Genomic DNA, 23,666 nt, shown 5'->3' with positions numbered 1-23,666 from the left:
TGTTTGTTGTGTGGAAGCTCTATTTTGGTTTACGCATTAGGTTTTTGTATTTAATAAAGCTTTTATTATGATATTAATACTATCCTTCAGACTCGTACTTCAATTTTCAGCTCAAGTCGAAAACAAGAAGTTATCTCCGAGCCTTTCAACTGCTTAGTGCATACAACATTTCAAGCCCGTACTCCTTAAAATTCTTTCATGCTAGTGATCCCAAAAATATAACAAGTTTACAAATTGAGTAGAAAATTAACAAAAATTTGATGTCCCAGTGATAAGAAAGTTGATAATTTCATGAGCAGGAAAGGATAGCAGCTTGAGCCCTTTGAACCTTGCCCTTTAAGATTGTGTCCATTTCAGTTCACTAAATCCAGTCAGCATAAAAGAACGGTGGTTGCACAGGTTTCCTGCCATTGAATAGTTACGAAAATCAGGGTTGTTGGTGCCACATTAACTGGCCATTGACAAACCCGAATTAGATATTGGTTTCTCAGGACCTTTCCAATTGGTGGGACAGCTCTAGGATGGGCTCTAGCATGGTGGGTGCTTGATTTTCCATTGAATCCCCCTGACCCACAAAGTCAGCAGAAGCGGTGCATTGCATAGTCATAGATTCGTTTCAAAGGCTGAACCGACTTTTAATGCCTGGCCACCCCAAAGGCAACGCAATCCGAGCTGTAGTTTGAGGAATTAGCTTCAATGGTTATGGCTGGGATGACCCTGCTTTAAATGCACACCTATCTGAAAAGAAAAGCCGGCCATGAACATATGACGAACTAGAGGCAGAGCCCTTACTGCTCACAAGGTACTTTTAATTGCTCAACTTGGTTTGTTTGCAGCTCCTTTGGTGACACTTACATTGAATTCTCTTCCAAATCAAGAAATGTGGTACCATCTTGCCAATTGCTATGATTCATTACTACTCTACCCTACAATGAAAACCCTTCAATTCTCCTCTTTAAAGATGTGGGGTCTCACCTTCTGTGAGAGGAACTCTTGTGGTCCCACCTCCCTTCTCCTTTCTTCACATTAAAAGCTCATCTTAGACCAATTTCTTAGCCATCCAGCTAACCCAATTCACCCCCATCTCCATCCTCTCAACATGACGTTCCACATTCTTCCATAACTTTCAAGCCCTCTCTTTCTCTACTTGATCCAGTGCCTTTAGGTCTTTTCATTTACGCCACGCACCCTATATATACTCAAGTCCTCTTTGCCCATCTCATGTCTATTGCTCAAGTATTGCTCCAAAGATGAGGATTTCAGACATTCTTGCATCCAATTGGTACTATGTATGGGCTACCACTATTCTGTTCCTGAAGTTCCTACAGTTGTTTAGCTTGTTTTCTCCTCTAGATGGTACCTTATCGAGCACAGTTCTTCTTATTTCCTCTGCGACCTTTTCTTTCATCCTCATATCCGTCGCCCTTCTTGTTGATGCAGTAGGAGTACTTCTATCCCATCCTCATCGGGTTTACTTGAAGACCTGCAAAGGAGGCATATGTTGGCATGATTTTCATAGTAATTATCTCCAGTGTGATGAATTTTTAATAGGATATATGTAGTTAATTGTACTCTCCCCTCCTCTATATCATAATATGGTTGATATTTATTGTTCTGTAGTTGGAAGGATAAACCAACAAAATGTTGAGACAATGAACCAGCTAGTGTTTTTAGTGAACAATCTTGAGGTCCTTTGTAGAGTGCATTTATGTGAACAATGGCAGTAGCACATATCTGTTTTGTACTCGGTATTGATGGGTAGGCTTAGGCTTTTTTCATCTCTTGACTGGCCTTATCTAAGCCACTTTCCATGTGCATCTATGCTGGTTTGGAAGGTTTTTAAGTGGAAGCATTTCCTCTAGTCTTACAGTTTCTGTAATTGCTAGGCATGGTTGTGTTGACAAGGGTTTTGGAAACAAACTTATTGTATATGGTGTTTTTTTTGGTCCCTTTTTGTCCTAGTTTCTTTCATTTTCTTCCACAGTGATGGGCATGGTAGCGATAACTTCGAGATAGTTCAGTCATTGTCTTAAAACACATGGGTAAATTGGTTAAATGAATGGTAACATGGCATTTTGTGGTTCCTAAGATTGCGGAAGAAGTTGATTGCAACTCCCCTAAGATTGGCTCTGCTGCAATTTCTGCAGCAGTCAGAACTCTAAGACTCAATTCTGCTTATGTGGTCCGTACAATTGTTGCAATAACTATCAATATCTCAGATACAGCTTATGCCTTCCATAACCCATAATCCAACTTCTGTAAAATGGAAAACCCACTTCCAAAACCAATCATAAAAGTAAAATGTAATCTCATACCTTTGCTGCAAAGACTCCCTCACACCCTTTTCCGTTAATGGTTTTAAAATGTCGTGGAGAAGTGCCCTTTATGATGCATTGTGGTCATCTCCCTGATCCACAGAACAGAAACAAGTTCAGTGACTTAATCAAGGAGATCAATTGGAGCAAAAGTGAAACTTAGACCTTGAGTGATTACTACCACTTTACAACCAAATAGGTATTAGGAAATTGTATAAAATCAGTGTTTGCTGTTAATATGATGAACATCCCATCTTAGCAAATTGTGTACCAAAACCCCTGAATAACAATGCAAATCCCCAAAAGTTGTGGAATCTTACACAGCTCAAAATGCATGGGCTAAAAGTTATGATTTGAATAAAGAAAGAAAGGAATGAGACAGGTAAACAATTGGAGAAGAGAAAATGCCAAGCCTGAAAGGAGAACAATGAGTGATTAGACCTTCTTTTCACCTAAAGGCAAGAGAAAATAGTTATTAAGGTTTGAAAATAATCATTTTCCGCTATTTTTTTATGATACCTCATGTTAGCACATTATTACAAAAATCATGATTAGTTATGAAAGACTTCTGTAGCCAAGCTGGACTCAGACATCAAAGTGTGCAATCTTCTTTTCTCTGTTCCTTTGTTGTGGTGTGGGGATGCCTAAATTGCACACATCCTTTCGCATTGTCAAGGTCTGAAACCACGTTTTCGTGTATGCAGGACTTCTTAATCGCTTTCCAGTTTAGACACGAACTTGGGAAGCATCAATGCTGAGAGATGCTTGTAAGTGACTCAAGCCAACATCTTTATTTCATTAGCATTTAGTTCAAAGTTAAATCATCAAATTCTTTACCTAACTTTTTTTTATGACCCTGCTGTTAAAGCATAACATTGACATGTGATATGAAGAAAGAAAATTCAATCTTAAAAGAATTTCTACAGCTCTCAACTCACATTGTACTTTTTACCAGCATAAGGTTTTTGTCATCAGCTAGAATATAGCAGTATGGTATGTTGCAAAGACACTAGAAATCAAAATAATTACATTTTTGTTTTGCAGATAATTTGTAGTAGATTTAGCAGAACTGAGACTGAGTAAATGCAGATGGTTACATAAAAATTTTAGTGAACAGTTTCCTAAAATCATGCTGCATATATTATATATATAATCTATGGCATCCCATTCAATGTTTGCAGTTATGCAACTATAAAAATGTGAATTTCCTAAACCAAACTGCTTGAATGACTTGGAAGTGTGAGCATGTATGAAGGATATGCAAGATGTGCATGATTGAAAGGCTCAAAACATACCTGAAACCTTTGCAGAACCATAGGGGATAACCCGAAGCGAATATTTAATTTTACTGCTCTACCATGGTTGTGCTTGGCCAGTTACATTAGTACCCAAAAAGACTCATGTTGGGCTAACTATTTTTGCTTCCAGACTGAATTCAGTTTCTTCCCTGTACCATCCTATTGGTCCCCTTCCTTCAGTACTCACATGGCAAAACCTGACAACAATGTGGTAGTGAGAAATGTGATTGTAGGGCAATGGATGAGGGATGAGGTAGTATTCAGCTAACAGCCAAACCTAGTTCCTGCAGGTAGATGAGAGCTAAGAACAAGTCAATAAGTGCAACTGCATTGGTTACCAATGCTGACTACTAGTAGGAAATTCAACTTACATCCCCTGAAAATACTAATTTCCTAGCTTCAAGCTGTTTGTTTTCCATGAAAACGACCATGGATAAGTCAAGATTTTTCCGGGTCTTTCGCAGAAATGTTTGGGAAGGATGGGAAGTGGTGGCTTCCACCTCATGTGTCACTCAGTCAGCAGAGGTTATTTTCTCATGTAGGTGAAGATTAAGTGCTTGATGGTAAGTGTTTTCAAAGGCATTTTGGGAACTGGGAAGGATTTGTGAGAATTGAAAAATGGGTATCCCCCCACTCAAACCTTAGTGTTCAGATTTGAGCTTTAGTAGGTAAGATAATGGTATATGCAATACTCCACCTTCAACATTAGATTAATATAAGCAAATCAGTCTAAGATCATTTAACTTGATTCTCCAACAAGGATTGCATAGAATATTCATAAACGGATTCTGATGGAAGAGTAATAAACAAATCTTTAACATATATATAATGTATAAATGACCTTAATTAGTATCACTATCGCCGACGTGATCGAAATGATGCAGACCCTGCAAGTAATGTTTGAAAAAAGAGGTCTCCCACAAAGAAGAGGAATGGGTCCAGGTCCACCATGTGTGATACACCTGTTTTGTCCCACATTAGTGACAACGGAAAGTGAGCTTCCATGGTAGAAAAAAACAGTCATAAAGCAACCATGGCCAGATGGGTCACACCCACCTTCATTTTATTACAAAAAAATTTGGGACCATGTGGACACAAATTATGTTAAAAGAAAAGATTATTGACCTTGGGAGGGGGGGCCCTAGGGCCTCAAGAGTCCCAATCAATCAAACTCCATTGCGACTGTTCTTAAGCCTAAAAGGCCACAATTAGAACTAAATCAATGCCCAATAGTTCCAAAATACAGTGGCCTTCAAAATCACAAGTAAAGCGACCATTCTCCCTCCCTCCCTCTTTTGAATAGAAAGGGAAGGAAGGAATTGCTTCATTTCTCTAAAGCATGCTTCTTATTATGCTTCAACAAGAAAACGAAAAAAGAAAGTAGTTGGAAGTGCTTTAAATGCAGAGAAAAAAAAAATCAAAGATTTTAACATCTATAAGTTAAGAAAGGTTTTAAAAAATTTTACATTAAGAAAAATTTCCTACCCTAATTTTTTTTTTTTTTTTTTTTGGGTGTATTGTTCTTGTTGTTCCATGTAAATATTGACCCAAAAGTTTTTATATATTGGAGTATATATAAAACTTGGATATCTGTAAATACATCAAAAGAAAAACAAGGAAAACCCACTCAAAAACTACATTCAAAACTAGTTCCTTGTTCCTAAGCCCTAGTGCTCCAACCAAGGAACAGCCACACAAAAAAGAAATATTAAAAAAAAACAAAAACAAAAACAAAAATATTAAGAGTGATACTGTGGGTAGCAAGTTCATGCTACAGTACACCTGGGCACGTGACTTTCAAGATCACAGTCACGTGATCATTTACAACGGCTCTATTTGAGTTACCACTATGGGGCTCCGAACCACGTGCTTTCCATCAGACCACGACAGTGATCCGAATACCGCACCCGATTCGCCCATTTCTATTTTTCGGCTGTCGGCGGATACGGTCACTACAAAGCTCTGTTTCTTCATCTTTTCCGAGAACACCAGCTTCGCTGGCTTCACAGCCACCGTCACTCCCTTTGGCGGAGTTTCGATTTTCACTCTGTATACTGAATTCGGCGGCCCCACATTTGTCAACGTTCGGATAAAGGATTTGGTTGAAACTCCCACAGATGTGGCGGGGAACAATGCTGATATTGATGGGTAGTTGAGATTCTCTGGCAGGGGTTTCTTCGACGGACAGGTTTCCGGTGATCGAGTAATCACCTGAATGATCTTGGGGTTGTAACCAATTGAACATAGGAAGTTGACGTAATCGGCGTTTGTGATATCGTAGACTAGGCCTGGGTCCATTGCTTGGTCGAGGTTGAGGTTCCCGGCGCCGAAATCGTATGGCGTGGATGGTTTTCCGGTGGCTTCGTCAATCATGGGCTGGAGACGGTTGTCGGTGATGCTAGCAGTGGTCATCATCGCTGACCTTATCGCGGCTGGACTCCAATCGGGATGTGCAGATTTCAGGAGCGCCGCTGCGCCGCTGACGTGAGGGCAAGCCATCGATGTGCCAGAGAGAATGTTGAATTCTGTTTTCCGAGTATCTGAGTCGAGTCCGGTGGGGCCGACGGCGTCGGTCCACGCGGCGAGGATGTTCACACCAGGTGCTATGAGATCAGGCTTGAGAATTTCGGGGTTGAGTCCGTTTGGTCCTCGGCCGGAGAAGGATGCCACTACCGGTGCTGGCTTGATTCCTATCACAGTTCCTTTGAAATCGATGGTTGCGGTAGGTTTTGAGGTCGATGAAATGTAGGACTTCAAGGCGTCGCCCTCGTCGGAGCCAACAGCGCAAGCTGGAATGAGATGAGCATCGCCGACTAAGCCTTCGCCATTGGAGATCCCATTGGCGAGAATCATTCCGATGCCGCCAGCTTTCCTCACTACCAGACCTTTAGCAACCCTAGGACTGCTTCCACGATCGCAAACCACAATCTTTCCTTTCACCATTGTTGGATCAAGCGAATTCTCCATACACAGTGAGGCAGCGAGAATCCCAGATTTTCCAGGGTAAACCAGAGAATACAGTTTCCCTTTCAGTGGCTCTCCAGAGTAAAGCGACACTCCTGAGAGTCTCTTTCCGTTACCAAGAACCACATCCGCTGGGAAATTACGATCAATGGTGCCAGCTCCGACCGACGTTTGCCAAGGCGCAAGGTTTGTAACTGACATTCCGTTTGGTCCATCGTTTCCAGCAGATGCTGAAACGAAAACGCCCTTCGATACTGCTCCGAAAGAACCAATTGCAATCGGATCAAGGTAATACGGAGAAGAAATTCCGTCGCCACCTCCGATCGAGATCGAAATCACGTCGACACCATCAGCAACAGCAGCATCAAATGCCGCCAGGATGTCGGAATCGAAACAACCGGAGTTTTTCCAGCACACTTTGTAAACAGCCAGTCGAGCTTTCGGAGCAACGCCTTTCGCAATCCCGGCGGCATAGCCAGACATGCTCGCCTTGAAAGCATATCTCCCAGCAGCAGTCGACGCAGTGTGAGTTCCGTGCCCATCAGCATCTCTCGGCGACCTGAATTCCACAGTCTCATTGATCCCTCCAAATCCTGGACCGGCGCCTTTCGCCGCCGCCTCATGCCCTTTAGCGAAAAACCTAGCTCCGACGAGCTTCCGGTTACAATTCGTCCTCGCGAACCTCACTCCAGTCTCGCATATCCCCTTCCACTTCGCCGGCACCGGCCCGAGATTCAGATCCGAGAAGCTGCGCCGCTCCGGCCACACTCCAGTATCAAACACTCCCACAATAACATCAGAGCCATAGTCGGACTCCGACCAAAGCCCCCGCTGGTTCCTCAGGCCAAGAAACTGAGGCGACCGAGTGGTGTGCAGCTCACGGCGGCGATCCTCGAACACCGCCAGAACCGAGGGGTTCTGAAGAATCGAAGCGGCTCTGTCTGGGGTGAGAGTAGCAGAGAAGCCATGAAAAACGACGTCGTATACATGGAGGATTTGAACCGGGTCAGCAAACTCCGAGCTATACCAGTGGTAGTGTGTAGGAAAAATGGACGGCTTAGAATCGCCATCCACCCGAAAGATATAGGTCTTCACCGCCTGATCATGCGAAAACGATGCCGCATTCAGCGGAACCCCAGAGAAGAAGAAAAAAAAGAAGACGAGTAAGAAAGGAGGCGCCATGAAAGGAGTTGAGTTTGAAGCAGAGACAAACCTGGGCAGTGAAGCTCACTTATAAGATGGAGATTATTGTCTTTTTGTTTTTTCTTTTTCTTTTTTCAAATTAAATTAATTGAGGGGTCCACGTGGACCCAATTTTTTCTATTTACTCCTTGTTTTATTTTATTTAAAAAAATTTTAACATGAAATGTATCAAATGACTAAATTACCTCAACTGAATTTGGGTCGGGTATTATTAAAGAAGGATAATTTCGGTATTTCATGTACCATTTTGTATTTAAAAAATAAAAATAAACGGTGTCCATGAACTTCCCATTAATTAAATATTTATGGTTTGAATTGTGGATATTTATCTTGTCCTTTTTTAAATACTGATGAGTCAGCTATGTTTAAAGAAAACGACGTCGTTTGGGACCTTTTTTCTTTAATAAAAGAAAAGAAAAGGGTTGGTTCTCACTCCTCCAGTCCTCGGAATTATGCGAGTCGCTTTATTTATTTACTTTTATGTAATAGATTTTGTGTCGGTGGGGCAGGGACTACGGTGTTAAAATGGGACCTCATTTTTTTTATATGATGACGACCGTTGGATGTGTGGACCATGGTCTGCCCCTAGGGACGCGCAAATCAGATAGAATCGAATAAGGCTTGGCTTTATCCTGGTCCATTTATGTAGGCCATACCCACTCGCAGCTTCCAAGTGGAAATCCAAACACCAAGGCCATGTTTGCAACCGTTTTTCAAAACCCTAAAACTTAACCTTTTTTTAACTTGGGGTTTGATAATTGTTTGAAAACGATGCCAAACAAACCCTAATTCGATATCTTATTGACAAAATTGAGAATTAAAGAAGGTAGTTAAATGTTTTTATGAATATTTAATTGAGGGTTCTTTGATCCTTGACCATAATTAATTTGTTAATATCTAATTTTGAAATTATTGTCACCTCCTATTAATGATGTGTGTTTTAAATGATTTGCATATAGTTGATGTCATATGTTATTGTTATGTCAACGGAATAATTTCATTTTAGATATGGAGTGATGTGTTTGGATAGTTGATTGACATGTGAATTGAGAGACACAATTAACCAATTTTTGATGAATCATGTGAAAATTGTCACAATTGTTTGATATATAGTGATCATATTTATATAGAGTTGGTTTGGACATTTAATTTTGGAATTTAGTGGTCTAAGTAATAGCATAAGTAATGACCAATCGAATGAGGTGGAACCTTGATTGATCGATCACTAGGCATGACCAATTAGTAGTTTTGACTATAAGTGTAAATGGACTTAAATAAATTAAAGTCTTTTGTGTCTAATAAGGAGTTGATTTTCAACTCAAATGTGTATTTATTTCTAAAATACCTTTTGACATTTACTTTCATTAATCCTAACACCTTGAAATTCTTCATCGAAGTGCATTCAAGCCTAATTTCCATAACCTAGTATCCCTTTATTCAATCATACTTTTTTGCATTCTTTTAACCCCGAGTGTGTACTAAAATTGTATTTTTTTTTTCTATTCTCTTTGTTTATTATCAATCTTTAAAGAAGCTTTTAAATGTGAAACATTGTAACATGTCTCTAAGCATAAGAAGATTAATGTTTGTGTTGGCAGATTGAAGGGTTGGTCGTGTCTATCAACTCCCTTTGTGTTCGTGTTGGGCACTTGGGTGAATGCATTATAAAGTCAAGGTATGCGTCTTTCTTAACAGCAATTGTTTTTAGGAGAGTTAGTAGCGCCTGAGGTTCTACAAGTGATATCAGTATTGAGGTCACGAGTTTGAACCCTAGGGGTGTTATTGGGGGGAGATTGTTGGCAGATTGGAGGGTTGATCGCGTCCACCAACTCCCCTTGTGTTAGTCGTGGGCGCTTGAATGAATGTAATACCCGAGATCTTACGACTTTTATTCTTAATAGCAATTGCTTTTGGAAGAGTTAGTAATATCTGAGGTCTTACAACTTAGTAGAAGTTTGAAAAAGGTGGATGTCGGCTAGGATTTAGATTAGTTTAAAAAATTATGGTAAAAATCAAAATTAGGGCGCGTGTGGGAGAGGAGGCGCGTGGGGAGCAGCATTTCTTAACCACGATGCTTTACTAAAGCTAGCGAACATGACAGTGGAGTTAGAAAAAGCCAACTGCTCGCTTCTATTGCGGCTAATGTTGGTTTTTACAGATGGAATTTCCACTCATCGGACGGTATAGATGATGGCCATCACATGGAGAGATCATTGACTGGTTTAAGTATATGATTGATCCGACGGTGGAGATGTGGTGTGGGGGTACACGTGCATAGCCTCATGGCCGACACGTAATCATTCAACTGTCCCACATCAGCTGTCTCTGACCTTTCTCGTTTCTGAGTTCTGACATCATCTGACTTTTATTGAGCTGGAAAGCGACGTGTCCCACTCTGAGGGCTGCCCCATGCTCACATTTTGATTTAATAATTTTTTTTTTAAAAATGAATATTTTTAATTTGTAAAAATTATAATGTTTTTAAAATAAAAAATGTAACATTTTTAAAGAGTTATTTCAACAATGAAGACTGAATTTAAAGGTGAAACATAATTTTAAAATACTTTTCAAAAATGTTTAAAAAAAGGGAAATACAAATTTAGAAAAATAATTTTACTATGATTTGCAATAAAAATATAATATAAAATAAAAAAATAAATAAAATATTCATTTACAATATCTTTTATTTATCAATATATTAATTTATGTTGGTTGAAATAATACTAGATTCTTAAGTTTAAATATAAATAATTTATTATTTAAGTATATTTTTTAAATTTCAATTATAAATTATAATTTAATCATTTTTAATTAAATTTTAATTTTTTTTTAAATTAACTAAAGTCTTGGCAATCGAGCTTCAACTAAAATGATAAAAAAATATATATTTTTTTTTATGGCATGGTGCTTATGTGGCACCAAAGAAGCCATTTTAAACATAAGTTTCAAAAATGGACTATATCTTTTTTTTTTTTTTTTTTTATAATAAATGGGTCATTTTGACCCAAAACTCATCAAGTTTAGTGATTTGGTTTAAAGGCTTGGATTAAAGGGGATGCCTCATTGGTATGTCTCAAGAAACAAAAGCGGAAAATAAAAGTACAACTAAAAGCAATTGAGTGCTCTCAATTGGTAAGACAATGAAGAGGAATTGAGTGCTAGCAATTGCTCTAACCCATCGGTTGTGGATGGAAACAAAGAAGTTGGGTGGAAAACCTATCCTACTCATAAATCTCATCCCAATTATTGGCATCTCTGGCTCTCATTTCCCTCAAGTTTTGGTTTTATTGCAAGGAAAGGACAAGGGGCCATCTTGAAAATGAACCCATGGCTGCAGGGTTTTCTATTTTGTGGGGTTGGGGTTTTTTTTTTTATTATTTTTTCATCACAATATTTCCCAACCTTTAATAATGTAATCAACTCATTGTCTCCATAATTATCATCTTGGTGGAAAATTAAATATGTGATTATAACATTTTGAATCGGGGTTTAAGAGTCGTACAATTATTTCATATATATATATACAAATAATAGTAATGAGAAATTGAGTATTTTAGGAATGATTAAGACATCAAATCACTCTAGATATATAAATAATGTTGATAAGGAGTGATTGGGATTGGAAAAGTACTTATAAACTAAGGTGGTGTTTATTTTTTGACTGAATAGAAAAAGCTAAAATATTTAGTTTTTTCTATTCAGTTAAAAATAATCTGTTGACATCATTCAACATAAATTCACTTTAACTATGTTAGATGATGTCAACAGATTACTTTTAGCTGAATAGAAAATGTCAAATATTTTGATTTTTTTTATTCAACCAAAAAACAAACACCACATAAGATTAAATAGTAAATCTTTTAAGTTTTCATCTTTTGATTTGAATGTCTTTTTCGATTACACTTGGATCTTATAGATAAAATTGACTCGATGATTGATTTTTAAATCGGAACTAGGAGAAACATTCTAAAATTAGTGTTATTTGGGAGCTAAACCTCTATAATTGAGCTTTCCGACTTTTGATGAAAAGGGCATCGATAATAGTAACTTCTTGTTGAATTGAAGGAATGACTTCAACCAAGGCAAGCCATGCAATGAACCAAAGTTACTTACCAAGAAGATTGTGTAATTTTGACTCCAATGGCTTTTGGAACTTGGAAACCTTTCTTGTAAACCCACCATTAGCAACTAAACCCAATGATAAAAGGAAAAGCACCAAAACCCCACCTTAATAATCAAATCATATCTTTCTTTAAAAGATATGATTCATAGTCCATAGCATCAAATTCTTCTAGCAGAGACTACTCAATAAAAATAACATCTACCTCAAGTGTACCCTAAAGCATCTTTTCATTTAGTCATAAATAATTGTTTGTCCCATGGGTTACGGAAAATTCAACCTAACTTTACCTCTCACATATCCTATTGGGCCTATGACATCATGCTTGCATGTCTCCCTTCTGGTCTTAGACAGCCCATAGACGTGGCATTTCTGGCCCAATGGCAAGGACCCTTGGATCCCGAGTTTGAGTCTATCTCATTTCTTAACATGCATTGAACTTCATCTTTACTTAGAAGTAGGAAGAAGCCATGCAAAACTACAAAATTTTCCAAATCTTGAAGATTGAGGGGACAAAAGATCAAGTGCAGTGAGTGTTTGATTGTTAGTGATTGGTCTTCTGCATTTGTCCTCTCTCCAATCTAGTCAAATGGGTCGGCCCTATCCTTCCATGGGAAGATAAAATTGGATCATCAGTTTGGAAGAGCTCGAGTCATCTTCCAAATGGGCCTGTTCTCATTGATACCCCAAATCACTAGGCCACAGCACAAGCCACCAAATTTAGGTCACTTCAATCACTAGGCCATTTGTTTGTTGCTCATAATTGGAGTGCTCATCATCAAACTTCACTGTTTAGTGTCAATTGGCTATGGGTATCCTTACAACCTTTTTATACTATGATACATTCTTCATAGGCAGTTGGACCCTAGTGGCCTTTGCTTCATGAACAGTGATATATGACATCAAGCAAAGTTGATTTTGGTGTGGCATCATTGTGGTGGTTGCAAAAGCCCTAGAGTGATCATTGGATATGGTAATTGAAGCACAAAAGTAAATCAAAAGTTGCTTTATTGAGAAATCACCATACATTATAAACTTAGCCATTATTACGGTTCATTTGAAACATTACGAAATTTTTTTGACAAATAATATCAAGAGTCCATTCAAAAATTGTCTCTGATTAAAGCATTTTCATCTCTTTTATTAGTACGTCTTCGTTGAAGAATCACTTAAGTAATTATCCACAAATCATTTTAAATGATTTTTCATATTTAAAAATAAAAATTAAAATCAAACACCTAATTTCAAAATCATCTTTCTAAATAAAAATCTTAAGTCGAAAAGGGATAAGATAAACCCTTGTGGGTATAGTAAAAGATGATTTCATCTGCTAAAATTGACATTAGAATCGGAATTGATTAAAGTTGGTCATGACATATTGTAATGTGGTACCACCACCACCACCACCACCACTATCATCAAGATAAAGGGAAGAAATGTTTCTCCAATTTGATCGTAGGGAAAAAGAAAAAAAAAAGTGGGGGTTGAAAATGATTTATTTGTGGGTGGATCTTCTCCATCTCAATTTGTTTCACCCCTTTATTAGTAGGGTCGAGAGTCCCATCACACCATGATTTTTGATTGCCAAATTGAATGAGCTTGGCCTCATCAAAGACCCCAATGCCCCAAAAAAAGAAGATCCAATAGCTACAACCCACCAAATCAACTTCATTATTTAACCCAATGGGTATCCCAACTCTTGCTTGTGGGCAAGGTAGATCCACGCCCAATTAAAAAAAAAAAAAAAAAAAAAAAATCCACTTTCTTATAAATTAAACACACATGGTACATATTATTATTATTATTATTACAAATTAGATGAAGATTAACTTACATTAGTACCAAAACCGAGAAAGGTAACACTACAAAGCAAGTCTGGTGCGAGTTATTAAATTAAAGTAAAATTTGAGAACATAATTAAATTATCACAAATGTATTTATTTAGCTCGATCTTTAATCACATCCATCCCCATCTCTGTTGGGTCGGTGGCTTGCATATCATAATGTATTCCATCCAGCACTCTCCTTAATCCTTCTTTTGATGTCGCATACAACATTTTTGCTCTTATCCTTGATGCCGTTGGTGACCTAGAGGGATTAAAAAAATCATTTAATTCCAATAATTGTGCCATTAGGTGCCCTAATAATAGGATCATTTTGTAATCAAACGGTTAAATTACCATACTACCCTTATGCTCTGAAGTGAGGGGTAAAACGGTCAAGTCATATAACTCAAAATGAAAAAAAAAATTAAAAAAAAGAACTGTGGTATGGAGCATGAAGAAGATGCCAGAAGTGCAGACCAGGCAATAAAGAAGATCTTGCTCTTCCTGCAGTTATCATTGGTGACAAAGTCGAAATCGAAGACGGCGTATCGACAATCATCGGTCGGCAGCGACGCGGCGAGCTCGTCGTAGCCTTCCCCGGGTCCGCCGACCTTATCGACGGTCACCAGCTTGGATCCCTCATCGATCTTGAACACTATGTACCTATGAACCTTCTTCCATTTCATCTCCATGAATGAGTTTTTGCACTCGTCGGTCACCCACATTCCGGTCGTCGCCTACACTCCGGCAGCAACGGATCAGCTGGGATATGGAAACAGTGAAAGCAATTTTGGAAAACAAAATTAAAATTCATACAACATACCATCTTGAAAGCCATAGCCATTGCTGCTGATGTTTTTGATGGAAGGAGAGAGGTGGTCTGAATTCAGAGTATGGTGCATGGAGTTATATAAAGATGTGGGTTTTCGAAATGCCACTGGAATTGACGGTAATTACGATTTTGGTTCGGTGGTCTATCGTAGATCAATGATAAATATAATAATTAATTAATTAATAATAATATACAGTACATGGTTTGAAGTGACCATTTTGCCCTCAGCTTAGGAACTCCATAATGTACGTGGGTTTGACTGCATTAAAGTTTTTTCTAAAGAAATTACAATTGTTCTAGGATTTATTTTTTTAGTAATTTTTAAGGTTATTTTCTAATAAAATGGTATTTATTTTGCTCCACATATAGTACAATTTTTATTTTATTTTTTCTAAAAAGATCTTTTTAATTCATTTTATTTTGTTTTTTCCTTTTTTGCCCCTAATTTGGATGTTATAGCTGATCAAATTAATTTTTCTTTTATTTTAGAAAAAATTTTATATAAAAAAATAAAATAAAAAGAAAGTTCAAGGAATTAAGGTTTGGTGGTGGTATACGTATATGGCTAAAGAAGAATTAATGTAACATAACTCAAGGCTGAGGGGTCAGAAAAGCCAGCAAAGGGGGCACAAAGAAAGGACAGATGCAATAAATAGTTCATAAATGAAGTTTTAAACCAAAATAATATTAAGGCTATGTTTATTTCCCGGAAAATTTAAGAGAAAATACAAAGAAAAAATAAATAAATAGGAAAAGTAAGCGGAGAGAAAAAGTGAAAAAAAAATAAAAAAATAAAGTTAAAGATGATAAATTATTTTTATTTACTACTTCAAACTTATTTTATTTATTTTAACTCATCGGATTAAATAATTTTAAAATACATAAGTTTCTAACTAAGTTTAATTATATTTAATTTTCTTTGGAATATTTTATAGGATAACTAAACATGATAAAATCATTTTTTTTAGTATTTTTTTTCTTTTCTTTGTACTTTCTGGAAACCAAACATAACCTAAGGGTGTTGCTTTTAATTACAAATCAAAACCACACCAAAATATAACATCATGGTTTAAATTCAATGATATTCATTTTTTGAACTTTTTTATTATTTTTTTCATAGCTAATTTATATTTTTAAAAAGAATAATAAATAACATAGAAATAATAATAATAATAATAATAATAAAGAACATATCTAAAAAGAAGGAAAATGTTTACGTATCAAAATTTAGTTGTCAATTATTGTTGATGACATCATAAGTAAAAGAAACATTTTAAAGAATAATTATATGATCGTTAAAAGGTACATATATTTTAAATTATTTTTAAATAAACGAATATTATACTGATTTAAAAAAAAATTAAGAATATTTTTTTCAGATATTTTTATATTCATAAGTCAAAATCCACTTTTCCCAAAATTAAAAACACATCTTACAGCAATTTTGACTTATAATTAAACATTCAAAGGACAAAACAAACTAGATCGATTGGGAGTTATTTTAGAACCTAATCTAGATTTAGGTTTTTTTAAAAAAAATATTATTTTGGTATAAAACTTAAATAAATGGGCATATGATTCATCAACTTGCCACATACAAGCCAAACATGCTAACATAAATAAAAGTTTTCTGCATAAAAAATACAGTGGTCCCATATTGGATAGCACACCCACATCCCCATATCCCTCTCTTGAGTTTCTCCCAGAGTCTTTGCTTGAAAGCAAAGTAGACATGGGAAGAAAACCACAGCTAAATGGTCAAAAGATGAAAGGGAAATTCTAGGTTCGTACCATTTCATCCTTGGTATATAATACGAGTCAATGATAGTATTTTGTCACCACGTATATTATCATTATTCTTGATCGTATTTTCGTATTTGATCATAATTCATTTGTATTCTATTTTTCCGTATCCACGTATATATAAGTATGGTTTGGTTGAACGTAGACCATTCAATACGAAAAATTGATCGTATTATACATACCCTAATTTCATTTTTCATATCTTAGTCATACTTTGATCTTATGCTATATGCAATGACCAAGATGAAAAGAGAGAATGACAAACTTCTACATGCAAATGATTCAGTGCATGCAGAATACTTTAGTAGTAATCCATATTCATACCCTTCATATTTTATAAGTATTGGGTGTAATAACTCCAAGATTTCAAATCCCCAAGCTTGAGTTGTCCCATAAAAATGTCTAAAGCAATTTTGGAAGATAAGGGCAACAAACCTAACACGGATCACATAAAATAGTATGGCATAGGGTTTTTAATATTGGGATAAAGATGAGGGGTTGAGTGTGTGTGAGAGAGATGGAGAATCGAGCAGAAACAGAGAGGGAACAAACACTAAAAATTCAGTGAAATTTCCAGGAACAGAACAAGTGAACGTGTATGGGGGACATGTCCTTCATGTGGGTGTCCACACGAGTGTCTCATGGCTCAATTTTATTACTAGAATCTGACTCTCCAGTGCTCAAATCACAATTATGGTGAACCCAACTGAGGGTTGTGGTCGAGGATTTGGCTAGCTAACTGCTCTGTTTTGGGACCCCATGAATCAAGGCGCTAGTTCTTGGCTTCTTTCTAATGGAAGTACTTGGTTTAGCAAAGGGGCCAAGATTAATGGACAAATAATCAGTGGACAAGAATCGTACAACTCACAGGCCATGTTGGTAGCTGAGGGCTTTTATCCAATTCCATGGAACTTTTGAAACAGGGGAGCATGGGATGGGTTTTGCTGCTTAGGCAAACATGTCTATCCTGATCATGGCTATGGTTTTATCTGCAAAACCCGAAAAATGGAGGTTAAAACCAAACTTAGGCTGTCATGCTCAAGGCCAGTCTGGTTGATCTTGCACTTTTGGTGCCATTAGCAGACCTTGAAACCAAGGCCAACCTGTCAAGATTGGCCCCATTACAAGCAGTTCCATAATTTTTTGTTTATTGACTCTCAGCTTCCCTCCAAGCTTAACTCAGAAAACTCAAACTCAAGCAGAGGCCAATCAACTACCAGAAAAGAAATAACAGAGCTTGATGTCTGAACACAATTTCACTTGTTTTAACGTCAGACAAGAAGAAGGTCCCAACATCAACAGAGGCCAAGTCACCATCCCAATAGCAACCTATCACAGGAAATGCATCAAAAGAAGAAAAGTAAAAAGTGATTGATTTGAGCTTCACAGCTTCATTGTTAGCTCATTTTGTTTCTGGGTTTATACTGTCTACTGGAGGAAATAGAAGAAACCATGTTGTTGCACGGGAATTGGTTAAACAGGAGGCCAACTTAAGCTAAAATCAGGACATTTAAAGGATGATAATGGTCTCCTTGGTCTGAGTTGTGTGTGCTGTATGGGTGGGGTGGTTTTCCTTCTGTGATTTGGGGCAGACATATGGAGGACAACACACTTAGTTTACAGAAGACCAGTGGACCAGTGAATCATTTATAAAACCCTACATCGAGGAAATAAAATCCCAGATCAGCTACAAGACCTAATCACTTCAAACAATCCACAAATCATTCATAAAATCTGACATTGAGAAAAGTATATCTCAAATCAACCAGAAGACCAAGTCACTTCAAACAAACCACAAATCATTTACAGAAGCCTATATTAAGAAAATCATAATCCCAAATCAACAAGAAGACCCAACCACTTCAAATGAATCAAAAGAAGAAATCAAACTTGGGGGACCATTAGGTATTCCAATTAAAATTCAGGGTCCTTTCTAAAACACAACCTAAACAGAATTATTTGTCTTGTAACATGAGAAATAAAAGGAACTCATTGGAGAGGTGGGTGAGAATCGATGTGGCACCATATGTTGATGATTGTACAGGCATTCATATTGTTACTCTCTTTCATTAAATGCTCATAAAGAGAAACAAATAAAATAAGAAATTATTGAACAATTTATGAACAGGAACAGGATGGGAGTGTATTAAATAACACCATCTAAGCATTGATGAAGTACCTGTACCGAAATGAATATAACTGTGGATCTTGAGTATTCAGTATCATCAATAAAAACTGAAAAGACAAGAAATTTTCCCCAATAAGTAGAAGTGACACCTTCATTAATAGAAAAGGATACACCTGCAAGACTGAAACAGAATTTATGGCTGATGACACCTGATCCAAGTGCGTGCAGGCCAAAAAAAAAAGAGTAGCAGAAACACATTTCTCATGGTTCACCAACCCGGCCAAAATATCAGTCCCCAGCTGATCACCTCCATAGGTGACAAGCACCAATGGGTTTGTTTGTGCTTCACGTGATTTGTCTTGCACAACAGAAGAACAAACTGAATTGATCCAATAAGCTGTCTGGACTACCTCTTTATTGAACCAACCCAGAAATTGTACAATGCAACATTCGAAGGTATGCACAACTCATCGAGATGCAGTTTTAACTTCATACAGACAACAAGTGAGAGGCAAAACCCCAACACGCAAGTTGAATTCAAGGTCAACTATACACCTACTGTTCTGTTGGCAAGAGATGATCTATGGTTCCTTCGGATGGGTAGGTTAACATAAACTTCATGAACCTCCTGTTTACAAACCTCCCCCCTGTCCCTATCTATGGCATAGCACACATAAACTGTGTCAATCACATTGTCGAGCACATGAACAAAGAAACCCAGCACCAAGATCAGCAGTACCCATGCCAGAGCGGCCACAAAGTATGCATCAGCTCCAAGATTGCTTACAGCCTTTAAGATAGCACAAGCCTGCACATACACACCCAGAATCAAGAAACAAATAAAAAATTCAATAGCCTGTCATGAAGTGCCTGAAGAATGTCACATGTGTAACAATGTGATAACTTCAGCATATCATCCACCCATTGCAGGACCATCTTAAACAACTAATTTGCAAACTTGAATGATTAGGCAGGGAAAGAACTACTTACCACAATTGCATATATTGCTGAGAACACAAAAACAATGCCACCTAATATTCGAGAGGAGACGGTCTCCACAAAAACAGCAGAAAGTAGATTACGCTTTAGAAGCTCATATGTCATCCTTGCAGATGTACAGTAAGCTTCACCAGTTATTGCTGCAAAATTGATGGTGAACTTGTTAAGAAAATCAATAGCTGTCAGCAAGGCATTAACGCAGCATCGGAGCATAAGGTTCACTATTCCCTGAAGTTCTTCTTGTCTTGCACTATCAACAGCAGCACGCACCACACGAACAGCACAAATAAGTAATCCAGATAGACATACTGTGCCAGAAGAGGGACCCAAGGCATTCCTGCAAGTGGTCAGAAAATCAATCACAAAATAAATTAGTAAATGAGAATAGTACACCTGTCAAGATCAGTGTTGAAACTTCTCTTTAAAAAAAGGAAGAAGAAGAAGAAGAAGAAGAAAAGCAAAGCACTCATCTGTCAAGATCAGTGTTGAAACTTCTCTTCAAAAAAATGAAGAAGAAGAAGAAAAAAGCAAAGCACTCATCTTGCTCTAGTCAACTGAAGGTTTTTTTTTACCTTTTCCCCCTTTCCAACCAAATTAGAAATGAGCCCAAAGGTACTAATGCTTGAAATTATGAGATGTGAGAACAATGTAAGCATACATGAAGTACTGTCGAGTTTTGTATACCGTCTGAATGAATTACTGCCTAGTTTTGTTGTTTGGTTAAATATTGAAATGAAATGTGAACTAGTGCAAAGTGATTCAATTAACATTTAATCAAAGAATAATGTTATATATCAGAATTAAGATTTAAAAAAAAAAAAGATAAAATGAACTAGTACATTTCATTACAGGAATAATGGGCATATTTTTACTACTTTATTGTTAACACTGCAAAGATAGAGAATAACATATAACTTAACACAGCAAATCCCAAGAGAATCTGAGAATTAACCACGAATAACATCCAAAAACCCGCTAACATCTAAAAACCATAGACAACTGCAGATACTCTATAATATCATGAGGGATCACATGCAAACTAGTTGTGCCAACCCTCATCATATCACTTGTGTTTCAAGGAAAATAAATGCTCCAAACATGTTGATTTTTTTTCTTTTGTTGTTGGTAGGCAAAGAGAATAAAAATTATTACAGTGAAAAAGGGGCACAACCCAAGTACAACTGAGATCCACACCTGTTGCACATGAAATCAAAGTTCATATCAGGCCTGCATGCCACGACCATCTTCAAACCATTCTTAACACGATAGAGGGACTCATGTTTGGATACCAGTAGTATTTTTACAAAACTGTTTCCGAGCCTAGGAAAAGGGTGTAATACTAGATTGATAGCCAGGATAGCACCTTTAATCAAAACTTACAATTGAAAAAGCAGATCCCTACACTAAGAAATAAAAAGAAAGAAAAGGCAGATCCCAAATTGTTGGCATGAAATTTTATTCAGTTGAACAAGATCTCTATATAATACTCCTGGAATCCACATGCAATGCTTGCCATGCCAGTGCAGAGAAAGGCATCGTGAAAGCAAAAAATTGAAAAATAAAAGGGAGAAGAAGAGAGGGGGAGGACAGCTAGAAACACTAAAGCCTCTTCCTCATTTAGTATCGTATGTGTGGGTGAATATTGGGCAGGGTTTGCTGAAGCGCTACTAACATCCACGATTCGATGCCTGCAAGTCAAAGCTGCCAACTGCAACTGAAAAGATCATATGATAAAGAAAATCCCCAATACTAGGTGAATGAATCAAATGGCCAACTCATCATCCCATGACCAAACCCTTCAATATATGCTCCAAAAAATTGTGCATCGAATCCAACCAGCATAAAGCTAAGATAGAACTCTAAACTTTCCAAGCTTCATGCAATTTCCCCATCCCTTATCATGGGGACATAGACATAACCAATAAAAAACAAAGGAAATGACCTAAATTCTAGAAGCCAACAATCATTCTACCCTATTCATTCATACACCTCACCCTCTACTTCAGAGGGTACAGGATTTCCCAAACGATTCTAAATGTTTTCAACCCATTAAAGCTTTGAACCAGTTTCCTGAGCCCATTCTTCTCACTCCACTCTATCTAGAGTCATGTCTTCTAGTAATCATACGGCATCACAACCTCAGCCCAAATTATTTTTGCTCTTCGCTTGTCCTTTTAGTGCCTATAACTTAAACAATAGCAACCCAAACTAATGCAATTATTGACCTTTCTTTATATTGTTCAATCCATCTCAAACAAACTCTCAATCATCTGTAAACAGTTGGTGAAATCTCAAACCATTCATGAGAACATTCATTTCTAATTCAATTCTTCCTATCATCTTCACCATAAGGTGAATTCTAGCCCAACTATGGATATGTTGGTTCTCCTAGTTCCACAAAAATTATATTCATCTAATTTTTCTCTTGTTCTGCTTCTCTTAAACTCCTTTAAAAATGAATTCTCACTCAATACTTCTAACTTGACCTAGTTGTTTCCATGAATCTTCTTGACACAACCTCACTTCCTCCTCTGTTAGAACACGACACTATAAAAACCTAACCTAAAAGACATGAAATTTTCAATTCATCAAACAAGAAGTGACAACACAAAAATCAGGAGAATCAATAATGAGAATTCATTTAATCTCCTTAAAATTCATATGGTATCAATGTTTAACTTCCTAAAAACACACATACATATTCGATATTTATACTTTAAACATGCTTTTGAATCCTTGAAACTAGTCATAAATAAATACTGCGTGCAAGAATGATCACAAGTTTCTTCCAAGGTTTACAAAAACTGCATATAAAATATGGATAAATTACACAAATAGAGAAAAAAAAAAAACCTGTAAATCACCTCAAAGAACTTCGTATACTCCTCTTTGGGGTGGAATCGTGATCCTTTGCAAAGTACCACTGTGCAATAGTCCCACTAATCACATAAACCTGCAGCTCCACCATAGCTGTTGCAGACCACAACATTGTTAGAATTGCCAATGTATAATATGCAGGCACCCAACTATCCTGCTTCCAAACACAATAATACTCTCCACTGGATTCCCGCGGCACAATCTTCCCATTCAACCTCGCAAACACCAAAAACACAACTATCGGAGCATAGTAAACCACCAAACTGAAAGTCAAACATGGAAGAACCAAAAACAGCCCCAAATTCCTCGAGAGCGAATGGGAGGCAATCCCAATTATATCCACAGTCAATTCAATTCTATGCCAGTTGGCCACAATTATCCACACGATCACCCCAATAAACAAAAACACAAACACAAGCAACAAAATCCTATACACCAAAGGAAACGCCTCGCTGCAACTCGAGCTAACAGTACAAGCCACAAACCAATACACATCAAAGAAAATGGGCATCACAACAAAGAAGGGAAGAGAGGCGTAGACCACTTGTTTGGTGTAATTCTTGAGCGACAAAAGAAGCAGCCAAGAAAAGGGTATGCTCAAAATCAAAGTAACTACAAGGGTCCATATCAAATCCTTCCAGAAATGCGAACTCGACGAAAGTTTCAAGTAATCCGAAATGGGTTGTTGCTTCAGCGAGGCAGTGGAGTTCTTGACACAAGAAGTGGAACTGGAGTCATAAGAATAAGAAGAAACGCTGGAAGAATTGGGGTTCCGATTCACAACTGCGAAGATGCCAAAGCCGAAAGTGCAGAGAACGACGAGCAGAAAGAGGATGAGAAAGGGGAGGTCCTTGAAGGGTCTAGGCCCGTAATTGTAGGAGATCTGGAGGAACTGGGTCTGGTCAGGTTCGGAGGATTCAGGCTGGGGTTCTGAAATTGAGGGTGAAGGGTAGGATTTGGAGAGGAGAGGGTGAGTCGGAGATGAAGAGTCATGGAGGAGACTGGTCCTGTCGGGTTCTTCAGAGCTACCCATCCTAGAGAGAGAAAGGAAGAGCGAGGAGAGAAAAAGGTGGGTTTAGAGAAGAAACAAAAGGGTATTCTGGGGCCGCAGTGGCGGAGATGGTGGTGGCGGTGGTTGTGATCGAATCATTGGTTGACTGTGTTGCCCGAGCTGGAGATGGGGGTTAGAATAATTGAGATGCTCTCGGCTTCCATTTTCTTTCTGTTTTTTTCAATCTGCCACCTCAGCATGCCAGCCCAATGGGCCACATTGTTAATTTAAATAATTGTCTCTAAGCCCA

At 37.6% G+C, this 23,666-nt stretch overlaps 3 protein-coding genes and 1 long non-coding RNA gene across 4 annotated transcripts; all 4 read right to left on the bottom strand.

The window, feature by feature from the left end:
- Positions 1 to 157: 157 nt before the first annotated feature.
- On the bottom strand, positions 158 to 4,435 carry LOC117911193. Its single transcript, XR_004650848.1, has 3 exons — positions 3,611 to 4,435; positions 2,316 to 2,407; positions 158 to 1,483 (listed from the first exon to the last, which is right to left on the bottom strand). It is a non-coding gene; the product is annotated as an uncharacterized LOC117911193 (long non-coding RNA).
- Positions 4,436 to 5,149: 714 nt separating this feature from the next.
- On the bottom strand, positions 5,150 to 7,766 carry LOC117911192 (subtilisin-like protease SBT1.6). The gene has a single exon (XM_034825443.1). The coding sequence runs from the start codon at positions 7,757 to 7,759 to the stop codon at positions 5,435 to 5,437; it is 2,325 nt and encodes a 774-aa protein (XP_034681334.1). The 5' UTR covers positions 7,760 to 7,766; the 3' UTR covers positions 5,150 to 5,434.
- A 5,895-nt stretch (positions 7,767 to 13,661) lies between these two features.
- On the bottom strand, positions 13,662 to 14,627 carry LOC117911443 (actin-depolymerizing factor 5-like). The gene is made up of 3 exons (XM_034825821.1): positions 14,550 to 14,627; positions 14,204 to 14,463; positions 13,662 to 13,988 (listed from the first exon to the last, which is right to left on the bottom strand). Exons 1-3 carry the CDS (start codon positions 14,568 to 14,570, stop codon positions 13,838 to 13,840), a joined length of 432 nt encoding a protein of 143 aa, XP_034681712.1. The 5' UTR covers positions 14,571 to 14,627; the 3' UTR covers positions 13,662 to 13,837.
- A 3,878-nt stretch (positions 14,628 to 18,505) lies between these two features.
- LOC117911383 (CTL-like protein DDB_G0288717) lies at positions 18,506 to 23,561 on the bottom strand. The gene is made up of 3 exons (XM_034825736.1): positions 22,353 to 23,561; positions 19,480 to 19,825; positions 18,506 to 19,297 (listed from the first exon to the last, which is right to left on the bottom strand). The coding sequence occupies exons 1-3, from the start codon at positions 23,396 to 23,398 to the stop codon at positions 19,037 to 19,039; spliced, it is 1,653 nt and encodes a 550-aa protein (XP_034681627.1). The 5' UTR covers positions 23,399 to 23,561; the 3' UTR covers positions 18,506 to 19,036.
- Positions 23,562 to 23,666: the final 105 nt, after the last annotated feature.

Source organism: Vitis riparia, chromosome 3 (assembly GCF_004353265.1).
Source record: "Vitis riparia cultivar Riparia Gloire de Montpellier isolate 1030 chromosome 3, EGFV_Vit.rip_1.0, whole genome shotgun sequence".
NCBI classification, from domain to species: domain Eukaryota; kingdom Viridiplantae; phylum Streptophyta; class Magnoliopsida; order Vitales; family Vitaceae; genus Vitis; species Vitis riparia.
The sequence above is the reverse complement of the archived record's forward strand: the minus strand, read 5'-3'. Positions and strand labels throughout refer to the sequence as shown.

Excerpts from the sequence above, each read along its gene's own strand:
- LOC117911443 (XM_034825821.1), bottom strand. The coding sequence starts at position 14,570 with ATGGCTATGGCTTTCAAGATG. Across the intron at positions 14,464-14,549 it reads TGGCTATGGCTTTCAAGATG|GCGACGACCGGAATGTGGGT; the intron begins GTATGTTGTATG and ends GCCGGAGTGTAG. Across the intron at positions 13,989-14,203 it reads AAGATCTTCTTTATTGCCTG|GTCACCAACGGCATCAAGGA; the intron begins GTCTGCACTTCT and ends TAATCCCTCTAG.
- LOC117911383 (XM_034825736.1), bottom strand. The coding sequence starts at position 23,398 with ATGGGTAGCTCTGAAGAACCCGACAGGACCAGTCTCCTCCATGACTCT. Across the intron at positions 19,826-22,352 it reads AGTATACGAAGTTCTTTGAG|GAATGCCTTGGGTCCCTCTT; the intron begins GTGATTTACAGG and ends GACCACTTGCAG. Across the intron at positions 19,298-19,479 it reads CAGCAATATATGCAATTGTG|GCTTGTGCTATCTTAAAGGC; the intron begins GTAAGTAGTTCT and ends GTGTATGTGCAG.
- LOC117911192 (XM_034825443.1), bottom strand. The coding sequence starts at position 7,759 with ATGGCGCCTCCTTTCTTACTCGTCTTCTTTTTTTTCTTCTTCTCTGGG.